General features: G+C 41.9%; 1 protein-coding gene across 1 annotated transcript in view; it reads right to left on the bottom strand.

Annotated features, from left to right (window-relative positions):
• The window catches only part of sptb (spectrin, beta, erythrocytic), a 180115-nt gene that overhangs the window by 14443 nt on the left and 141652 nt on the right, over positions 1-24020 (bottom strand). Inside the window, exons 27-33 of the mRNA XM_039741459.1 lie at positions 20911-21155; positions 20473-20611; positions 17771-17855; positions 14197-14393; positions 11240-11343; positions 4991-5063; positions 3991-4238 (exon numbers count right to left, since the gene is read on the bottom strand). Coding sequence (XP_039597393.1) covers positions 3991-4238; positions 4991-5063; positions 11240-11343; positions 14197-14393; positions 17771-17855; positions 20473-20611; positions 20911-21155 — 1091 coding nt within the window. The remainder of the gene's footprint in view (positions 1-3990; positions 4239-4990; positions 5064-11239; positions 11344-14196; positions 14394-17770; positions 17856-20472; positions 20612-20910; positions 21156-24020) is intronic.

Below are 24020 nucleotides of genomic sequence, written 5' to 3' on the forward strand. Positions count from 1 at the left end.
AAACTTTCACTGTACTCCGTACACGTGACAGCAGGAACACTATAACTTTAGGCAGATAGATACTGTAGATAGATAGATAGATAGATAGATATTTTAGACAGAACTCTATTTACCCCAAAGGGGGAAATTTGGCTTTTACATAAGCTGTTTCAAGGCGGGTGTCAACAATAGTCAACATTAAAACAAAAAAAGAAAAGTCACTTAACCTGAATTATATAATTTATTCCATAGATGGCAGCAAAGACCATGCAATAAAAATGAAAAGCCATTCATTTTCATTACAGCACAGTTTGGCTGAACAAATAAGCCTCCAAATACTCACTCACACTATGGTTTGAACACACACCAGAATTACTAAAAATGAAGAACATTAAAAAGAAAGAAAACTTCTGACTTGGCTGTCACAGTTCCCGTGAGGCGATACACAGGCATATTACTGTGGGTATTAAGGAAGCCCCCATGGTGCTTCTTGACAGACTTGCTAAATGATTTGATGCCTTAAAATCCTCCGTTTAGCATGTCAGAAAGACAAAGCGCAACATTATGCATAATGGCACTCAGTTTTGTTTTAATTCTCTCCTCCTCTACTAACTCCAGGGAGTCCAGAGTGTGTCCTATAATTGAACCTGCCTTTTAAATTAGCTTGTTGATTCGGTGGGCTTCTCTTGAAGTGATGTCACCAGTCCAGCACACCACACTGGCCATCAAACAGTTGTAGAAGATGTGAAGGCTGTCACTACCCACTTTAAAGGAACACAGGTTCTAAGAATATAGAGTCTGCTCTGCCCTTTCTTCTGAAGTTCTTCTGTGTTGCAAGACCAGTCCAAACTGTCATGGATGCGGACCCACAAGTACTTGTACGAGTGAGCCACCTCTACATCCACTCCCTAAATAGTGACCAGGCTCTTTGCTGAGGTGAAAGTCAATAAGCCGTTCCTTGGTTTTGCTGATGCTGAGTTGCAGATAATACTCAAAGTTATCCCCTGACTCCTATCCTTACAATTTCTGCAAGTGACATGACCTGGTGTTATATTTATAGGCAGAGGTGAACAGAGTGAAGAGAAAAGGAGAGGGACTGCTTTTTATGGTGCTCAAGTGTTGCTCAAATGTGTATCAGAAACACATGTATCGTATATGCTGTATTTTATGTCTAACAATTATTATTATATTACATTTTTTTTTCTTTTGCTTGGTTTTTGTTTTCATTATTATGCTACACTATATGGCCAAAGCTTTGTGAACACTTGATTATCACTCCTATATGAGGTTGACGGACTTCCCATTTCAGAAGCATGGGCATTAATATGGAGTTGATCGCCCCATTTTGCTGATATAACAGCCTCTTGTCTTCTTTCTACAAGATTTCAGAGTGTGTCTGTAGGAGGTTGTGTCCATGCAGTCAAAACAGCATTTGTGAGGTCAGGTACTGATGTTTTGGCAGGATGACCTGACTCACAATTAGCATTGCAATTCATCCCAAAGGTGCTTAAGTAGGGTTGCGGTCAGGACTATCTGCCTGCTACTTCCTTTACAGACTTGGCTTTGTGCAGAGGGGCACAGTCATGCTGCCTTCTGTAAACTGTTGCCAGAAAGATGGAAGCTCACAATTTTATAGAATGTCTTTAACAGGACCCTTTTACTGGAACTGAAGTCTAAACCCTGTCATTATCCCTCCTCCACCAGACTTTCCAGTAGGCACTATGTAGTTACAGATGGTAGCATTCTCCTGTCCTCAGCCAAACCCAGATTTACCCATCAGACCTCCAAACAGAATTCAGCACTCCAGAGAACACATTTCCACTGCTCCAGAGTCCAATATGGAGGGTGGAGTGCTGTACAATGCTGATGCTTGGCATTGCACTTAATGATCATAGGTTTGTGTGCAACTGCTTGGGCATAAAAAGCCATTTTATGAAGCTGTCGACACACAGTTCTCATGCTGACATTGCCTTCAGAAGCAGTCTGGAACTCTGTTGTGAGTGATTGTTTCGAGGAGTGGTGATTTTGACGTGCACTGCATTTCAGTCTGTGAGTTCAAGTCATCTGCCACTTCACGGCACTTCTGCTTCACAATAATAGCACTTACAGTTGACCAAGGCAGATCTAGCAATGCAGAAATTTCAGGTACCGACTTGTGGCAAAGGTGGCGTCCTTTGACATTGCCAAGTTTAAGTCACTGATCTCTTCAAATGTTTGCCGATGGAGATTGCATAGCTATGTGCTTGATTTTATGGGTACGACTGAAACACCCAAAATCAACCATTTGGAGGGGTGTCCACATACTTTGGGCCTTATAGTGTGTATCAGTCTGTGAGAGAAATATTTTTAGGCCTCTGCCAGGAAAAATGCTGATAAAGTTTTATTCACTTTCTCCAATTGTGAGGGTGCTGAGTTTGGTCAATAAAAACTGTTTGGTTTAGTGTACCAAAACTGTATTATCTTGTAAAATATGGTATGGTATGGTCCATAGAGTACTTCCATGTGAATTACACTTTATCTCCAAAAGTAATTGTGCAAATATTTTACAAATCTCTAGGCCTGGTCTCATGACTAAACACAGCAGACTGCAAAACAGGTAGTTATTATTGGACATGGGTCAAACCGTTTTTGAAGGACATGGGAATAAGAATTTGACCAAACCTGACCAGAAACAATAGCCCTGAGCCTGTAAAAAACAGTGCAACGTTTTCTAGAGAAGAAAGGTACATTTTTTGGAATTATTGTTGAACATTGATCTTGGTGTTAACGGCAGGTATCTCAGAAACCATTTGTTCTAATATTTTGTATCTTTGCTAGGTTGTAGACAAGCAGAAACTCCATACAGTGAAAAAAACTGCACAGTTTACAGACAAAAATTCTAATTTTAAGAAGATGTGAAAATCAGTTTCAATTTTCAAAACACACCATACTAAATTAAACTTTTTTCAATATTTTGAATATCTGGACTTAAAAGAATACAAAAGTTTTGACCACATCACCAAACTTCCATTTACATGGAAGTAAAAATTGCCACCACATCCTGCCATTTCAACCCCAAAACACTGTAGCCTCACTGAACCCCAGACATGCTGTAGCACCACAGCTGCCATCCTGCTCAACCTTGGGACCTTTGAATTGCAGCCATCCATAATCTTCCATCCTCCAAACGTCTGTATGCTCCAACAGGGTCTGGAGAAGACAAGGGCTGGTGCACTGTGAGCCCCTCAGTTTGCTGCTGTGTTAATCTCTGTCAGCTTTTATCAGAGGTCTTTTGGCAGAGGCTAATTGTGTATTTGTATACGAGAGGGTTGTAGGCTCACCACCTACAAGCTGAATGGTGAATGTCAGGTGCAAAGCCAGCTGATTGATGGACAAAGGCATCAACTGTGCACTAAGTTGTGGACCAGTGTAGGATAAAATGGGCTTCTGCTGTGTAGAATGTGCTACAGGGTATAGGACTGGGACTGACAATTCATTTGTAACCTACAGCAGGCCCTCTCAGAGGCAGAGAGGCACCTTTGAGAAGAATTAATCACCACTTGTGTGATCCTTTTAACAGGTTATAATGGTCGCAACCAGTCAGTGAACCATTTAGAAAAGAATTGAGAAGAAGAGAGGAAAAGGTTACTAATAGAGATGAAGAGGGCATGCAAGAGGTGAGGGAAAATTGATTCTGATTATAGCTTTTGTTACTTGTTTTTCATTTTGTATAAGTTTCCCTTTAACTTTTTTTGTGACTACCTCAAATTACAGGGGCAAAAGCACAATGTTGTCTATAGTCGAATGGACAATTGGGATACTGTTTAAACCAACAGGGCCAGGTGCATTGTGATTCCTAGAAACACTAATAAATGGAAAAAACATTAGCAAATTGTATGGTAGGAGATTTGTTTTTAATAACCCGACATCTATCTGAAAAGTTCACTTCCCAAAAAATTAAAATTATGTGTGTTAAAATGCTTTATGATCTGGGAACTGTCACTAATCACACATGAACTGTAAAACTCAAACCTGCTTGAAGCTTTCTTAGTAGGTCCCTCGAGGTCATGCTTGCGGGACAGCGTGCCCTCCCGCAGCACAGACTGCGTTCTTTGTGTCTCAGCAGGAAAGGTGGCCGCCCTCTCCGGTTCAGACGCTGGAGTCAGCAGTAGCGTCTGTGAAGGCTTCACATCTGCGCCGGTGTCTGCTTCAGACCTCTCTGTTCTAAATGAAGTGTCTCCTAACTCCACGACTGATGGCGCCTCCTCCACCAGGGATGTCTATGTTGAGGGAAGACGAGTTAGAAAAGGGTCACATCGTGGACACAAAATCAGATAATGAAAACAAGCTGTATTATGAGTGACATAAAGTAAATCAAATGAATTACCTTTATTTTGAACTGTATTTGTCTAAAGAAATATTTTATTTTTAAAGAAATAATTGTTTCATTTGGTGTTAGTGATTAACATAACATGATCCAGCTAGTACACACATCACGCTGTGTACTTTACACAAAGAAATTTCTTATGGTGTCAAACATGGCCTGGGGCTCCATCTTTCATAGGGTTCTTGCTTCTAACCCTGCTCATCATGGCATGTTGTGTGTCCACACTACATAATGTAGCAGTTGCATGATAGACGAGGTGAACATGCAAAACTTCCCTGTATTTAGGGTGTAACACTGTGCCTTAACACTTCTGAAAGCACAATTGTCTTTGTGGAGCTATTTTGGAACTTTGCTTATTTTTTTGATTTTTAACTGCATTTTTCTTTTACTTCTCTATGGTTTATTATTTGTATAAAAAAGAACTATAAAAACCTTAAAACAAAGATTGTTTTCAGTTGCTAATAGGTCTCAAATTGATACATGTGCCTGAAAATGAAAACTATTTAAAGAACCCTGGTTTTCCAAAAAAATGTAAATATATGAATTCGGACTCCAAAAAAAAAATGAATGAGTCAAGACCATGACTATGACAGCAGAGAAAATCAACTAAAGGTCAAACAATGCGCGGCCAGCTATCAAGGGCACCTCCACTGCAGATTCTTCTTCAAGTGTAGGTAGGACAGAAATTTCTTCAAGGATGTCCTTTGCGTTTTGTCTCCTAAAGATAAAAATAGAAGGTAAAGCTTAATAGCTGGTACATTTTCTCTAAGTTAAACATAGTGGTAGACTATGTTTGAGAAATTTTCATTGGAAATGTGGTATGTACTGTATAATGTAGAATGGTTGTTCCAAACTTGACTATTCTCATGGTAAGATGACAGCAGCATGTGGTGTGCAGTAGTGATTTCATCAACACATGACAGCAAAATGCACAAAAAATGTAAAGAAGAAATTCATGAAATAAACAATACTTATTGTCATTTTGATTTCATTTATAGTCATAATAAATCTGTTGTCCTTCATAATACATCTGCTCTCCGTGCTTTCCTAAATTATTCTTAGTGCTTAATACTTCATTTTTTATTTATTCTGTGATTTAGTTTATTGCACTAATGGCTTATTACCTTGTTTCTGTTATTCATAATTACAACTTGTTCTTACCTTCTTCTTCTTACTTTCTTATATTGCACCTAAAATGTTCTAACTTAGTAAAACAATATTACAAAAAAGGCCTAGCAGTGCTAGAGAAAGTCCAGAGGGGAGCAACTAGGCTGATTCTGGGACTGAGAGGTACTGTATGAGCAATGAGGAGAGACTGTCGGTGCTGAGCCTTTTCACTTTAAGCAAACAGAGATGAAGAGGAGACATGATCGAAGTATTTAAAATTATGAAGGGGTACTGGGGATCCCAGTTTTTAATTTAAATTTTTTATATTTTGCAACAATAGCACAGGGACACAGTTGGCAATTTGTTAAGAACAGATTTTGCACAAATGTTAGAAAGTTGTGCTTCACACAATAAATTACCAAGTAGTTTGGTGGGGAAAAGGGCAGATGTATAGGATGAGGTGACAAGGTGATCACTTCAGACGGTATTTTGGCAAGGGTGTCATTTTCTTGTAAGTTTTTTGCAAAAATATTTATTATGAAATAGAATGTCATATTAAAAAAGTTAAGTGAGAACATTTTAAATTACATATATATCCAGTACCTTATTGATTCACTACCTTTAAAGAGTATGAGAAAATTTTTTTGAATTTTAAAAGTTTCAGATTTCACATAATGCAGCTCACAATGCCTCAGAACACTGCAAGCATATGGGAATCACTGTCACATGCGCATTTTGAAAACAAAAATATTGCTGTTCATTTTCCTAATTTTCACATATCCCCATAGGTGCTGTCTATTTGCAATCTTGGAGACAAAAAAAACATAGGCCACTCCTTACTCCGCAGCCTACTGAGACTACATTCAGGCTGCAGTTAAAAGGGTCTCAATTCAGTTTTGCAAGAGATTCAGATACAATATGAATGTGTGCCCACATCTGTCCTGAATGTGGCAAATTAGTAAAATTTAATTTGTCAGACAGATGTGACCAAAAAGATAACCATGAATATCAGCTACGTGCTGACTTCAAATCGTTTGTAGTGTAGGACGTTTGCAAATTAGTCCGATCATAATTTCAAGTGCTCAAAGATGCTTTGAGTGAAATCATCACTACCGAATCTGGAAGAATACACGTTTGAAGCGTGACATTGCAGAAATCACATAGCATTTGGGCTGTTATGGCAGCCTTTTTTTTACTCTTCATATTTTCCTAAAATTATTACTTCTAGGCCATATGGGTAAAAAATATGTCCATCCATCCTCTTCCGCTTATCCGAGATCGGGTCAGGGGGGCAGCAGCTTGAGCAGAGATGCCCAGACTTCCCTCTCCTCGGCCTCTTCTTCTAGCTCTTCCGGGAATCCCAAGGCGTTCCCAGGCCAGCCGGGAGACATAGTCCCTCCTGCGTGTCCTGGGTCTTCCCCGGGGCCTCCTCCTGGTTGGACGTGCCTGGAACACTTCACCAGGGAGGCATCCAGGAGGCATCCTGATCAGATGCCCGTGCCACCTCATCTGATTCCTCTCGATGCGGAGGAGCAGTGGCTCTACTCTGAGCCCCTCCTGGATGACTGAGCTTCTCACCCTTTCTTTAAGGGAAAGTCCAGACACCCTGCGGAGGAAACTCATTTCAGTCGCTTGTATTTGCGATCTTGTTCTTTCGGTCACTACCCATAGCTCATGACCATAGGTGAGGGTAGGAAGATCGATTGGTAAATTGAGAGCTTTGCCTTTCGGCTCAGTTTCTTTTTCACCACGACAAACCGATGCAAAGCCTGCTTCACAGTGGATGCCACACCGATCCGCCTGTCGATCTCATGCTCCATTCTTCCCTCACTCGTGAACAAGACCCCAAGATACTTGAACTCCTCCACTTGGGGCAGGATGTCTCTCCCAATCCTGAGAGGACACTCCACCCTTTTTCGGCTGAGGACCATAGTCTCGGATTTGAAGGTGCTGATTCCTGTCCCAGTCGCTTCACACTCAGCTGCAAACTGATCCAGAGAGAGCTGAAGATCACAGCCTTATGAAGCAAACAGGACAACATCATTTACAAAAAGCAGTGACCCAATCCTGAGTCCACCAAACTGGACCCCCTCAACACCCTGGCTGCGTCTAGAAGAGGCAACGTGGGTCCCCCTTCCCATGGGCTCACCACCTATGGAAGGGGCCAGGGAGGTCGGGTGCAGTGTGAGTTAGGTGGCAGCCGAAGGCGGGGACCTTGGTGGTCCGATCATTGGCTACAAAAGCTGGCTCTTGGGACGTGGAATGTCACCTCTCTGAAGGGGAAGAAGCCTGAGCTAGTGCGCAAGGTCGAGAGGTTCCGGCTAAATATAGTCAGGCTCACCTCGACACACAGCTTGGACTCTGGAACCAATCTCCTTGAGAGGGGCTGGACTCTCTACCACTCTGGAGTTGCCTCCAGTGAGAGGCGCAGAGCGGGTGTGGGCATACTTATTGCCCCCCAACTTGGAGCCTGTTCATTGGGGTTTACCCCGGTGGACAAGAGGGTAGCCTCTCTCTACCTTCGAGTGGGGGGATGGGTCCTAACTCTTGTTTGTGCGTATGCGCCAAACAGCAGTCTGGAGTACCCACCCTTTTTGGAGTCCCTGGAAGGGGTGCTAGAGGGCATACCTTCTGGGGACTCCCTCGTTCTGCTGGGAGACTTCAGTGCTCATGCGGACAACGACAGTGAGACCTGGAAGGGTGTGATTGGGAGGAATGGCCCCCCCGATCTGAACCCGAGCAGTGTTTTGTTATTGGACTTCTGTACTCGTCATGCATTGTCCATGACAAACACCATGTTCAAGCATAGGGGTGTTCATATGTGTACTTGGCACCAGGACACCATAGGCCTCAGTTCGATGATCGACTTTGTGATCATATCATCGGACTTGCGGCCACATGTCTTGGAAACTCGGGTGAAGAGAGGGGCGGAGCTGTCAACTGATCACCACCTGGTGGTGAGTTGGCTTCAATGGTGGGGGAGGATGCCGGTCAGCCCTGGTAGGCCCAAATGTGTTGTGAGGGTCTGCTGGGAACGTCTGGCAGAATCCCATGTCAGAAGTAGCTTCAACTACCACCTCCGGCAGAACTTCGACCACATCCCGAAGAAGGTGGGGGACATTGAGTCCAAATGGGCCATGTTCAGTGCCTCTATTGTTGAGGCGGCTGACTAGAGCTGTGGCCGTAAGCTGGTTGGTGCCTGTCGTGGCGGCAATCCCCAAATCTGTTGGTGGACACCGGCGGTGAGGGATGCTGTCAAGCTGAAGAAGGAGTCCTACAGGATTTCTGGAGGCAGCTAATAGGTACCGGCAGGCCAAGCAGAATGTGGCTTTGGTGGCTGCTGAGGCAAAAACTTGGGCGTGGGATGAGTTTGGGGAGGCCATGGAGGATGACTTTCGGACAGCTTTGAGGAGATTCTGGTCCACCATTCGGCGTCTCAGGAGGGGGAAGCAGTGCAGTGTCAACACTGTATATGATGGGGATGGTGCGCTGCTGACTTCGACTCGGGACGTTGTGGGTTGGTGGGGGGAGTACTTCGAAGACCTCCTCAATCCCACTAACATGCCTTCCAATGAGAAAGCAGAGCCTGGGGACTCGGAGGTGGGCTCCCCCATCTCTGGGACTGAGGTCACTGAGGTGGTCAAAAAACTCCTTGGTGGCAGGGCCCCGGGGGTGGATGAGATATGCCCAGATTTCCTCAAGGCTCTGGATGTTGTAGGACTGTCTTGGTTGACACGCCTCTGCAACATCGTATGGACATTGGAAACAGTGCCTCTGGATTTGCAGACTGGGGTGGTGGTCCCCCTCTTTAAGAAGGGGGAGCAGAGGGTGTGTTCCAACTACACTCCTCAGCCTCCCTGGAAAAGGCTATTCGGGGGCTCTGGAGAGGAGGGTCCGACGGATAGTCGAACCTCGGATTCAGGTGTAACGGTGTGGTTTTCATCCTGGTCGTGAAACAACGGACCAGCTCTTCACCCTTAACAGGGTCCTGGAGGGTGCATGGGAGTTTGCCCAACCAGTCCACATATGTTTTGTTGACTTGAAAAAGACGTTCGACCGTGTCCCTTAGGGAATCCTGTGGGGGGTGCTCCGGGAGTATGGGGTACCGGACCCCCTGATAAGCGCTGTTCGGTCCCAGTACGATCTGTGTCAGAGCTTGGTCTGCATTGCCAGCAGTAAGTTGAACCCGTTTCCAGTGAGAGTTGGACTCCGCCAGGGCTGCACTTTGTTACCGATTCTGTTCATAACTTTTATGGACAGAATTTCTAGGCGCAGCCAGGGCATTAAAAAATATTTTATCTTCAAAAAGCAACATGTATAAAAACTTAAAAAAATACACTTTTACCAGGTAGTTTATGGTGATAGTGACAGCATAATTATTTATTATGTTGCCCCATAAACTATAATGTTATATATTATATTAAGGTCCATAAACTAAACTGACTAGCCTAAAATAATCACAAAATGTAAGGAAATCCATGTATAATAATTATCTCTGAACATTTACAGTGAATAATATAATCATCATCTCAGAAATGATGGTGAAAAACAGAGAACAATATTTAGAAATTTGAACGCTATTTTTAATGTAAGCCCATTTAAGAAATGTAGTAATTTAATTAAATCAGTCTTTAGTAATGCATTCATAACCTAGAGTTGCAGTCCTGTTGCCATGTTGATTGTTTCATTTTACTTTTGAAAATCTGTGTCTCCTAAGCTATACCAGTTTGAGGATTATTATTTTATTCTCCAAAATATTTTCTGAGATAATCCTGTTGCTACTGCCTATATTGGGCCTAGGCCAAGGCATAGGACAGTTTTATGTGTTGTGCATATTATTATTATTGTTGTTGTTGTTGCTGGATTATTAATTATATTGTAGCCTATTATTCTGTGTCTCTCCAATGTTTATGCCGATTTGCTGCCCATACTTGTTGCAGTGTATATATACTGTCTACATACTGTATGTTTGTAAAATTTTGTTAATTTCTGCAATCTGTTTAAGCTGTCAATAATAATGTCTGCTAAAAGTCTGTTAAGTTGCCACTACACATACAGTATTTAGTTAAAAAGAGTATACACCAGAGAAGTATGCAGGATAAGGGATACAGCTGAGTTTCATTTTGCATTCAGTTTCATATTATACATTTGTATTATTTTTAATGCCTATTTTGTATTTTATTGTTTTTAAATCTAATCTTTTTCATCAATTTGCATTTTTTTCATAAAATAATATAGGATTATTTTCGTTTTTATCCTATGTTCGGTAAATGCACTGCATCGCAAGTTTGTATATCAATACATATTGAATGTGCATTAAATGTATTGTCTCATGTCTAGTAGAATATACAGGGATGGTAATTTGGGGTAGTGATGGGTGACAGAAATATGCCTTGCCTCACACAGCATTATTTAATGCCCTGGGCCTGAAGGAGCATTTGTTTTAGGGAGTTTCAGATCCTGACTTGATGTTATTTTAGATAATCTAGGTGAAAGGGATGGACAAGTTTGTTGGGATGAATAGATTATTCTTGTCACAATTGTCCTAACATTCTAAATTAACTGATCTGAGTTTTGCATATTTCATTGTTTTTCAAGACAGTCCAACTTTTTGTGAGAGGCTAAAACACCACAGAGAGAGTGGACAGACAGACGTGTTGGTGCATGAAAAGAAAGATTTGTAGAAAATCTGTTCGGAAAACTGCATCATGCCATAGCATGGAGTTAACAGGGTCAGTAGGCCATGAAAGTAGGGGCTGCTTGCGGTGTTGCCCAAGCAGACCTTACCTCACTTCTTGTAGGTACTGTTCTTCTGCTTCACGCTGCTCTGCTTGCTTGATCATCCTTTCACGTTCAGCTTCTTGCTGCTTTCGGATATCTAACAATTCCAACTGTAGGAAGGAGAAAACATATTGAGACGATAAATGGCAGGATCATACTCCACTTCTAACAGATCCACCTCCTGCTTCTTCAAAGGACTACATACAGAAAGCACCATGTCTTCTGTTTGATCTCCTGTCAAAGACAGTGCCATTTGAGGACACTTCTAGATGAAACACAGACCTTAAAATACTGTAATAGTGTATTATTCAAAGTAAATTGCACTAGGTAGAGATGAACAGACACAAGTATTAAGCAGAAGACAAGGAAAGACCACTGGGCATGCCTTTGCAGGGTTTTGTGCATTTTTCCCAGGTGAGGTGGTTTTCACACTTTTCACTATGTTGAAATACCACATAACCATTCTTCTTTCATTATTCTGGCCTCACATCCTCCTCGTCAGTGAGCTTATTGCCCAACTCATCTCTTGACTCCAGCATTAGCATGCTTCCAGCTAGGAGCTACTTTTAAACCCAGCACTGATTTGCATTCATGTAAGACCACATAACTCACTCACCTTTAATGGATGAAGTACACACTTTAGTCCACAACACAAAGCTACAAGGCAGCTTTCATGTGCTGCACTCTTACAGATTTATTTCCCCTCAGACTTCAAAACCACTGCACAGGTCTTTACAGAAATATCTACAAAAATAATTAATTACTTTTTTTTTATCACATCTACTTGAACAATGGCACAGTGATTTATGTTTCTCCATGGCTCTGCTGTTCTGGAATCTGGTTCACAGCATTCACTGAATCCATCCATCCACTGTCTAACCCGCTGAATCCAAATACAGGGTCACGGGGGTCTGCTGGAGCCAATCCCAGCCAACACAGGGCACAAGGCAGGAACCAATCCTGGGCAGGGTGCCAACCCACCGCAGGACACAAACAAACACACCCACACACCAAGCACACACTAGGGCCAATTTAGAATCGCCAATCCACCTAACCGGCATGTCTTTGGACTGTGGGAGGAAACCGGAGCGCCCGGAGGAAACCCACACAGACACGGGGAGAACATGCAAACTCCACGCAGGGAAGGTTTGAGGAAGAATCGTGGCATTGTGTGCACGAGGTATTGGTCTGTAAAAGAATGGTTCCCCATCCAGGGCTGGTCTCTGAAATGGGTGATCTCAGGATAGACAGTGGTTGTTCATCACCCAAGTTTAGAAAAAAATACAGAGATGGACAGATCCACATCTATATGGGGTTATTGAATGAAAAGATGCAGCCATTGGTGTACTACAAAAACACATTCACATGGGTAATGACTTTTTAAGACTGTGAATGTGTATTATATAGCGCCTCTGCTCTACTGCGATGGAACACTCTTTAAGAATATTGCTCCCCTGTTTTGGTGACTGTTGGATTATTTTAATATTAGGAAAAGCTGGGGGCATCATGAATGAAATGTATCAGCTCTTCTTTATTATCTACAGAATTGGAAATGAGTTACAGAAAAACCAGATTAAGGCTCCAGGGTGTCACACATACTGTATACTCCATAAGCATTATGTATAAAAATAAAACAAGCAGGGGTTAGTGTCCCCTAGAGTTTTAAAGCAAACAGTCACTCGTACATCACATCGAGTAGGGGGTCAATGTAATGTATGAATAACCATGTACTGTATGTGTGTTGTGTGGAAGAGTGCGAGGTACCACTGAAACAGAAGAATACTGCCACTATTTTTTTCTTGTAAATGCCAAGGCCCCTTGCCACACATCTAGGTCATCCTTATGGTAGATCCGCTCATGATGAAACAATTATGCATCATATATGATTCTACTAATGTCTATCTTTCATTGTCATTGCTTTTCGTATAGGGATTTCTGGGCCTTTTCATACTCTTGGAATTAATAATGTTTATAATAATGACAGTCGATTGAATGTAGCTTAATGATTGCAATTATTTTTAATGGTATTACATACGAATGTACATTTTCTCTACGCTTTGTCCCTTTGAAACCATTAAAGGCATGTGTAGCAGCGCATTGTTAATTGAGAGGGTGAGATACATTCATTGGTAGTGTGCTGCCATTAACTGGCAATCAGATGACCAGCTGAACAAACCAGGAAGAAACATGAAGCCACAAAAAGACTAACTGCAGATTAGTTAAATATGCCACTGATCTTGTTCTGCTGTTCATGGAGACAGTACTTAGACCTGAGGATCATCTCCTCTTACTACCGCACTATGTTGTTTGGTCTGCTGCTAGTATAAAATTCTGCAACTGACACAGAGATACCATGCAGGTTTCACATGTGAGACAACTCAGCATGAACATTTACCCAGGCACCATATCTCAGTCACAATGTCTAATTTGCTATTTATACAATATAAAATTGGAAAACAAAATACTGTTGCACATATTAGTTAGGTAAGTATACTATAGGGACTGTATTAAGGGTGAATTGTAGCACTAGTAGTGGAGTGGAAAGTTTATTCACTCCATGCTTCAAAACGAAGAAACTCACAGAGAAAGGAAGCTTCCGTTTCACCCCACAGGTGGCCCTGCCCCTTCTGCTGGTGAAAGATAAAAGCTTACATGACAAACAAGAGGTCATCTTTTAAAAACCAGCTGAGGAAGTACTCTCTGCTTTCTGCTGTGTAACGCTAGTGGGCACCACAATGCTTGAAATGAATTCCTTGCTTTCGTCAAAACAACTAATTAAATGAGCTCTCCCAGGTAGAGCCCCATTTCTTTTCCCACATTATGCTGTTGGATTTTACAGTTTGGAAAAAAGAATGTAATAGTGAAGTCCTGACTGTGGACTTTATTATTGTGATCATGACGGTGTTAAAGGAAGACTAGAAGACGAGTAGACATAACAGTGCCCTGCTGGCCATAGATCTTACCGTTGTCAGCCTTTCCAGTGCAGAAAACCTTTCTTCCCAGGTCACAGTTGACTTTTCAAAGGCTTCATGTCTCTTCAGCAATTTTTCCACTTCCTGTACTGTCTGTCCAAAATCTCGACTGGCCACATGGGGTTCCTGTGCTATCAACCAGGCTTCAGCCACAGAAGCATCTCGTGCAAACTGACACACCTCCAGCACTAAGAAAGATTTAAAAAAATGGCTCCTGAGAGTAGCTTAAAGACATACAATACTGCAGATGAAGAAAAAAAAACATTAATGTGTACAGTATGTGTGAAAGCAAGCATCCAGTACAAGTTTCATGACGATCACCATCACTTTTAATAGCAGGATGCCTCCACTCTTTGAGTAGGTGGTTGTCCACACAAAAATAGATTCAATTGATTCTACTACACAATTTTTCATACAAGCTGTGATTGCATTTTTTTTTTACTTGTGCACCAGTAATATACAGTGGTTTATGGAAAAGCAGACCCACGAGTGATAAGTAGGTTAACATAGCAGAAGGTCCTGGTGCTTGCTTTCTTTCATTTTGTTAGTCCTGTGATCTGTATTTGAGCAGGAGAGAAGACACTTAAATGGCATGATTAGATTGTGAAGCTGCATCTTCCACGTGAGGGATTGGTGGAGCAATATCCCATATGAGTGCTCCTGTGAAACTGGCTCTGGATGCAGTTTTTTTGACTAAAAGATAAGGAAGTCACTAAGTGACTTCATTTAGCGTACTGTGTATGTGTGAATTAAGCACATTGGACAATGACTTTTGTATCAGAATACTGAAAAACTATACACGTTTTGTTACCACACCCAAATGACGCTAGTGACAAAATGATTGCTGATTATTATTAGTTGTTCAGGGTTATTCATGATGCCAAACAGTAATGCCCTACCTTGATTCCACAGCATTTATTCACAAGGAAGCAAAATAGAACCACATACAGAATCACAATTAAAATGTGAAAGAATCTGACGGCCTGCTGTCCAATGTAAACCCCTTGAAATGCCGGACACTGACTTTGAAGCTCTAAATGATTACAATGTCAAGGCCTCTTAAGGTCTGACATTACATTTTCATGTTTATGTGTAATACTAATAATGTTGGTAAGGTATTCTGCAGCTTTGGAGCCTCATACATGCTACAAATACCAAAGAAAATGAGGATCAAGAACAGATGTTTAATTATTTGATTAATCACAAATAAGACTGGGTCATAGAAAAAGCAGTAACGTAGCTGAGAATCAGGCCGCGGTCAAGAAACTGTAAGAAGCAGAACAAAGCATCAGAGTCAATCAATAATAAAGAATAGGTATTTAAACTAAGATGGTTTGCTTCTGACTATTACTAATAATTGTTGAAAGTTTTTATTTTCCTTTTAGAACTTATCCAGCACTCAGATAGCATACACTGTGCACCACCAATTTAAATAAGGAATGCAATGACATACCCTGAGGACATTCAATCCAGTGACTATCAATGACTCCGTCAGGGCTGCTACCACAGAAATGTGGCAAAAATCTGATCAACATATTGCTGAGGTGGTATCATTGTCATAAATAAACAATAAACAAAAATAAATTAAATATAAAAAAAGATTCAAAAACATCTAAACACTGTCGGAGATGCCTGGGGTGGCGACCCGGCGAGGACGCCTAGGGAGACCAGAAGAGGGCTTAGGCTCACCCCACACCACGTGGGGGCGACCACCCTGGTTCCTTTGGTAGCCACGGGTACAGAGCTTTAAAGCTCTACCCTGTAGGGGCCCGTGGTCACCGCCAGGGGGCGCCCTTGTGCCTAGAGAGCCCTGGACCTCAGCACTTCCGCCACACCCGGAAGTGCTGGGGGGAAGAGTATCGGGGACACCCGGAGTGCTTCCGGGTACACAGCTGGTGCTTCCACCACACAGGGTCGTGTCGGCGGAAGGTCACTGGAGGACACCTGGAGCACATCTGGGTGCATATAAAAGGGGCCGCCTCCAATGGCTGGAGTCGGGAGTGTAGAAGGACAGAGCTTGGTGGAGGAGGAAGACGAGGTCTAGGAGGAGTCGGCCTGAAGAGTGAAGGCATTGGTGCTGTGGCCAGGACTTTGGGACTTTTGGGGGGTTTTGAGGTGTAATTAACTTGTAAATACATATAATAAACGTGTGTTGGGTGATATTAACGTGTCCACCTGTCTGTGTCCGGGCTGGCTTCCACAACACCAAAAAATGTTAATTTTAGAGTAAGATTCATCACAATCCCATTGTACCACCAAACCACCATTATGGAAGCATGAGTAAGGAGTACATCAGTTAAGCAGATTTGTGTTTTCTTTAAAAATAATAAGTTCATCATGGTGTCAGAGTGTGAATGGACAAACAAATACTAACTTTCCTGTACTCTGAGCACATGACACCACCACCTCTACTACTACTGTGACAAATCTCCTAGATGTTTTTTTTCTGGTACTTTTGACCAATCCATAACTTATTTGTATACATGGACAGAAACGCTCAGCATATCTCTTAGGAACTACAAATAAATACAAATAAGCTAAATTGAATTTACTCCAATATCTGTAAGTAGAAGGTGTTCCCTGTGTGTGCTTTGATCTTTGCTCATGACAATAAGCAGCCCACCATCTGATTGCCTGCAGCATCACAGGATTATTCCATCTCTGATTCTACACATGACAAGAGAACTTTTAAACAAGTTCAATTCCACAAGGCATCTTGTCTAAACAGAATTTCAGGGTATATGTTATAAACCCATAGCAACTGATTACCTGACATCATGAGTGAATGTGTGGTCTTTGCCTTCTTTCAAAAAGACAACAATGATCAAAACAAAAAAACAGTCTGAATGACCACACACCAGTGTCACTCACTCCAGCAGTGATGAAGTGCTTTGACATATTAAACTGAATGTTCCAGATAGTTGTGATCACCTCCAGTTTGCATATCATCACAACCAGTTCACAAAGGATGACGTTTACATAATTAAAGACTTCAGTCGTCCTACACACCTGTTTCTGCCACTTTTCCCTTTTGGCAAATAGTAAAGGGCCAGTGGCACTCGTACCAGTAGATTCAGGAACACAAGTTGTAAGTTTGTTGAAAAGGTCAACTGTAACAATTTAAATGTTGTGCCATAACAAGCAGTGTGGACGAATATATAATACTTACTATACTGTATATAATTGTTTATGTATATGTTGCATGCTATTTTTGTTTGTGCATTGTATTTCTGTCAACATGCAAGCATGGAGAGATGCTAGTATGAACTTTATTGTACTATGTACATATGACATTAAACTTGACTTGATTAAATAGACTGGGATGAGTGGGAGTTCATAAACCTGATTGCTTATGCTTGGCTGTTTAATATTGCTTGGATTGAATAACTAAACACAACTGGTGAGTCATGAGTATAGTGCATCATAATGAGTCACCTCCATAAAGCAGGCTTTAATTTCAACTGTGAAAGTGCTTTTGAAAAACAAGAGAGATGTTCTATAAGTAGAACTGAGTCAGCGTCTAGCCCCATTAGACACTTCTCACTCACACACAAGTGGTACTCACATAGGCGAAGCCAGTGCCACCTTTCCTCCCATTTCTCGTTCATTTCCTTTTTCTTGTCAGACAGCTGGATTAGTTTTTCTTTAATCTGTAAACACACACGAGAACATGAATAAAATGGAATGTATTACTTTAGGACACACAATACATTTTCTGATTCTGCTTATTCAATCAGGCTGCAGCCCACTGTGACCCTCTATCTCATCAGCACAGACACAAGACAGAAAGCCACTCTGGGCAGGACACCAGTATTTTGCAGGACACACTCATGCACACATAGGCATTGCCTATGAGGGGTAAACAGGAAATTGAACCTATAATCCTAAAGTCGGGGAAATGCTAGAGAAAAGTTGCGATGACAAAATTGAACTGAGCAGTCCATACTAGCTGTGTGTGAGTTTATATGTTGCTGCAGGCAAATAAGGCTACATTCAGCCTGCAGAGCAATGTGACTCAATTTCAGTTTTTAACATTTGTTTTTGACTGTAAGCTATTCAAATCTGATATTACTGTGTACTAATATCTATCCTAGTCTGCAAAATTAATATAAATTAATTCATTAGGACATCTGCAAACTCAACAGGTCCAAACAGCAAGTGCTCAAAGATGCTTTGAGTGAAATGATAACTGTCGCATCTGCACGTAAAAATTGTGGACATAAAAGAGGAGCCATTCTTCACAAGGCACAAAAATACTTTTAAAAAACACAGATACAATGTCCTTTACTGGCATGGCTTTTTACACCTGTTTGTGACACCTATGTTATGCCAGCTTGAGGATTAACTGATAGTAATAAGAAAATATCTTATATAATTATGGTTATTATTGTTGTAGCCAATGGATTCTTTATTTTTAAATAGCTTTTTTAGGCAACTTGTTGTCCTTAGGAGGATTGTCACAGTAGTTAGAATTCTTACACGACTGTGGCAGTATTACCATTTTCCTACAGCTGGTTCTGACACTGGTCATTTGATTGATGGAATGCCATCTCATTCTTTATTTGATTTTATTTTATTTTTACTTTATACACTTTGATTGGGGGTGAGAGCACAGGGTCAGCCATTGTACAGTGCCCCTGGAGCCATTTTCAGGTTAAGGGCCTTACTCAAAGGCCCAATGGTGTAGGATCCCTTCTGGAAATAATAAGATTTGAAACGTCAACCTTCCAGATATCAGCGCAGATCCTTCCCCATAGAGCCACCACTCCCCAGAATGATTCAACTTGTTAGAACCATTATATTATTACTGTTGCTGTTGTTGGATTATTTATGTTGTAACTTATAATTTTGTGTCCTCCCTTAATATTTAAGACAAATTGGTGCCAATGCAGGGTGGCACAGTGGTGCAGTGAGTATTGCTGCTGTCTCGCAGTTAGGAGACCCGGGTTTGCTTCCTGGGTCCTCACTGCATGGAGTTTGCATGTTCTCTCCATGTCTGCGTGGGTTTTCTCTGGGTACTCCGGTTTCCTGCCACAGTCCAAAGACATGCAGGTTAGGTGCATTGGTGATTCTAAATTGCCCCTGGTGCCCTGCCCAGGGTTTGTTTCCTGCCTTGTGCCCTGTGTTGGCTGGGATTGGCTCCAGCAGACCCCCGTGACCCTGTCGTTAGGATATAGCAGTTTGAATAATGGATGGATAGATGGTGCCAATGCATGCACAGTAAGGAACACATTGAATAGTTTAGAAACACAAATCAAGCTTATGCATGCTTTTGAAATTTGAGAGAAAATGCAAGATGCATCCATTTGTAGAGTCACAGCACCAGACCTCACCGTCAGTCTAGACCAACAAATGTAAACCTGCAGTTTCTGGACTGATGTTTACAGGCAGAATGCTAGCTAACTGGTGTATTTTGCTGTGCGTTAATGTTTTGTTGATTATAGTTTTTAATATTTTGACTTGCTGTTTTCATTTTGATTTTTGATGGTAGATATTTTTTTTGAATATATAAGCAATTTAAGTATAAGTCTTACTTTGTGTCTGCCTCTCTGGAATAAACATTCTTGGAAAATTAAAGTAGTTCATAGACAAGAAGCATTTCACAATGGGAATTTCGAATTGAAGATCCACCTCATTCATGTGTGATTATACAACTGGCTCACTTGACGTGTGGATTATGTGACATGAGTGATTTTTTTTCATAGACATTTTTGATATTGTTTGCTGTTGTTCAGTGCTGGTCACCATTGGTTTTTGTTCTATCAGACACTTTGTTATGTACTTATCCATGAAAACATAACATTAAAATTTTTCCTTGGCATCATTATAATAAACCTGCTTTGGATAGTGTATTCCTCTAAGAAAACATTTTGGTAGTTTGGGGCTTGTTTTTGCAGAACTGAAGGCAGGGCAGGACGAGCCCTGGTCAGGGCACTAGAACACTGTAGAGCTGCTTCAAACTGCAACACAACACTCAAATATGCCTTTGGAGAAGTGCGAGGAAAACTCCACGCGGAGAGAGACTGGGTCTGGAATTCAAATGTAGCATGCAGGATCTGTGAGGCAGCAGTCCTAACCTCCATGTCACCATGCTGTTCCTACATAATTGTAGCCTTTAAAAAATTGACTAATCAAAAGCAGTATCTCCTTGTAACCCCAAAACCCTGTTCTTCTAAATTACTTCCATTGATCTGTGAGGGAAGGCAATGACGCTAAGATATCACACTTTTGCCTTTTTGACTGTGCCTGTTTCTTTATGCCACTCACTTCCTCTGAAGCTTGGTGTTGGCGAGCTACTAAAGTCCTTCCCAAGTCCACACACGTGACATATTTCTTATTCCTGGTATCTATTTCAGCTTTTATCCCTTGATGGTACTTCATGAGTAGCTCCACTGAAGATACATCTCTGCGAGAAGAAGAACAACAAAGGATGAAAGAAAACACACAACATTGGGAGGCAGGACATTAAATAAATAAGTGCTGCAAAAATTCTTTTGTTCTATTCATGCATTTTTCAATACTTTCTCCAAATTGTAAATGTAATGATTATTTCATAAGATTGTGTCTTTAACCTTCTTTTCTTTTCATAATCTTTAACCACTTTTTTACTTTATATATGTATGTAGTGTGAGGACTCCAGGATGGAGCAGTCAGGGTTTGACATCTGTCTCGTTTTTTGTAAAGACCACTTTGTATATTACCCACCTTGGCTTTTCCTGTGTTTCAATTTGTCTGATAATATTTTCCATCCACGACAGCAGCTCCCGCACCAGGGAAAAAAAGCGGAACTTGTCAGCAGTGTCTACCAGCTGGGCACGCCGACCATCGCAGGCATCAAGTAGAGCCTTCCACGCATTAACTACCTCATGCTCTTTGGTTTGAATCTCAGTGGCTTTGTCTCCTGCATACTGGGCATGAAGACGTGCTGCTTTCTCCTGAAACTGCTGTACCTGTGGTAAAAAATAAACAGAAGAGAATTGCTGCTTCCAGACGTTTCCCTGTCATAAAGTAAATACAATTACTTTAGAAACAGAGTCTCAAGTAAGGGGCAGTAAGTAGACTTTGCTTTACATGTCATGTCCTAATAGCTAAGGAGCTGGATATAAACTAGTGACTCTCTGGAATTCGTCTAGTACAAGAGAAGGAGAGAAAGAAATTTGGATAGGGAAGTCCAATCCCAGGTAACTGCCTGAAACAAAAGGTGCAATAGTATAAAAACAGTACAATCGGAAAACAGAAAGTAGAGAAAAAAAAGCATTTTGTTTGTTTTTACGTAATGAATCTTTGCACCTGATTTAAAGGCTGATGACGCAAGTTGCAGTGTTGTGATACATAATGTAAGTGGCAACTAGGAGTCATGTATAGGTAATGGGAATAACAACATGGCAGTGCCCAATTGATAAACAAAATAATCATTATATTCAGGAATCATATGACTGCAAAGAAGCTGTGCAGGAGGTGCTAGAGAAAAAGCAGCCCAAATTCCCACATAATATATTGGTCTAAGAATATTTTCAGAGAGAAAATTCTCAAAGTGCAAAATTCAAAGCAGTATGAGAGTATGTTTTGTCTCATTCCTTGTGTTTTGTTAGTGGTTCCCCAAGAGGCAGGGCCACATGTCAATCTCAGTTAAGGGACTGCTTCCAGCCCTGTACAGGCTCATGGGAAATGCATTTCCTCACAGTACCTTGTATACGCCTAGTGGTTGGTGAGTTACCTTCTTTGTTTACTAAGGTTTGCCTTTTATGCAACTTTTTTGCCTCTTTTTGCTCTTTTGAGCTTCTCTTTTTTGGCTATTTTCTGTGAAAAACGTATTTTATAAAGATTTGTGTTGCCTTGCTCTGTACTATCCAGAGGTTGACAATTCTTTCCTCCCTAGTAAGGCAATTTGCATATTTTTGGGACATTTCAGATCATATGTTTTAAGTTTAAGAATTAAGTATATTTTAGCCTGGTGTAAGATCAGGCCAGCCACTCAAGGAGAAACTAGCTGACCTTTTCATTCACCTCCTTTGGATGGGATTCAGGTCTGCTTCCCTGACCTTACAAAAATATCCAGGGATGCAGGCCTTTATGTTGGGTGAGTGAACCACAACAGACGTTTAAAAGCCAAAATCCGAACTGGGAAGATAAGATTTAGTAAACACAGCTCAGGTTGTGAGACAAGTAACGTAAGTGGAGAGTCGTAGTAGGAATGTTAGAAACCAGAATAATAGAAAAAAAGCCAAAACATTAGCCACAAGTCTTAGTTGGGGGGAAGAAATACTTTTAAATGTTCAAACAATAATGCTAGATATGAGGTTGTATCCACAAACATGGTGGATGAATGCTTTGTGTTATTGCACTGACTCTGTCACTTACTGTCACTTAGAGTTTGTGTGAAAATTTGTGAATGCATACCTACCTATGGGTGCTTAAAATAGCGACGCTTATAACGACAAGATAGTGAAGCAGGATTTAATTTTCAACAATGTTAAAAATGTGTCTGATTAAAAGGTATATATGACAATTTCTTGGCCTCAAAGCAAAGTCTCCAATATTTTTAGTGGCCAAGGAGTAAGAGCAAAAAATTAAAAATTAATGGAGGATCTTGGAATTTATAGCTTTTCCACTTTGACATCACTTGACCAGCCAAGCAACAAAGTGACGAAATAGTGGTGCCCATATGAAAAACAAAATGGTGCGTAGAAAAAGATGTTAATGTTTAAAGTGTTGTTCTTCCTTAAAACTAATCAGTATATTGAAATCTACACATTAAAAATGTTCTGGAACAAAAAATCTGTACACAAATATGAACTAAGCCACGAAAAAAAAATAATAGCCCAAACCACAATTATGTGCACAAGGCAACCATTTTTATTATGCATTACATGCTGTGATGGACAGCCGGGTCCCATGCCTGGCCGGGACGCCCCTACTGCATCTGTTCCAGGGGAGCAACCATGGGCAACTCAATTCCTCCCCCGGGACGCATGGTGGCAGCCTCCCTGGTTGACGGTAATCCCCAACCGGTCGCATGGCTCCATGGGAGATGGAGTCTTCCACGGCCCAGTTGGGAGCTCAAATGGCCGCTAGAGGGTGCTCCATGGAGCCCTCATCCAACCCGGTTGGATGAGTCTTCAGCCCCACCCGGAAGTGTAATTAGGACCAGGTGGTCAAGCACCTGGAACACTTCCAGGTGGGCTATAAAAAGGGCCAGCCGCCACCACTCGAGGGCCAGAGTCAGGAGAAGGAGGACTAAGCTTGAGGAGAAGTAGTGGTAAAGGACAAAGAGAGTGTGTTGTGTTGCAATTGTGCTTTGGGACTGTGCTGGGCTGTGTGAATCTGTGTCAGTCTGTGCCGGGACGGGCGCTGTAAAGAGCTTTATTACATTGGTGTAGTCAGCAGGATCCCGGTCCGTCCAATTGAACTGGAACCTGCATAAAAATTTGTGCTAAGACTTGGCATAGCAGAGAGAGGCACGTGCTCTAGGCAGCTGTACGGAGAGCGCGCTCCCGAAGCAGCCGCAGACAGCACGCAGAGCACAGCGCGGGGAGAGCGCACTCAAGGCCGCAAGCGAGCCCGAGCAGCAGAGTGCACCGAAGCGCGCACACGCGGCGGGAGCCGCAGGACGACCACAGAGAAGCTCCTAAAGACACCGCAATAGATAGGGAAGAAGAAAGCCGGGCGGCCACAGAGGCCAGCTGCTAGACGCTGCCACGCTGACCAGCACCACGGATTGCAGCCGGAGGTAGGTGACGGGCCCAGGGGGGAAGGGCCGCGGGAAGGGTTTTCCGCATTCGTGTCAGCCTACCTCCTAGACGCCGAGGGGTGAA

The sequence above is a fragment of the Polypterus senegalus genome, chromosome 18, assembly GCF_016835505.1.
Source record: "Polypterus senegalus isolate Bchr_013 chromosome 18, ASM1683550v1, whole genome shotgun sequence".
Classification (NCBI taxonomy): Eukaryota; Metazoa; Chordata; class Cladistia; order Polypteriformes; family Polypteridae; genus Polypterus; species Polypterus senegalus.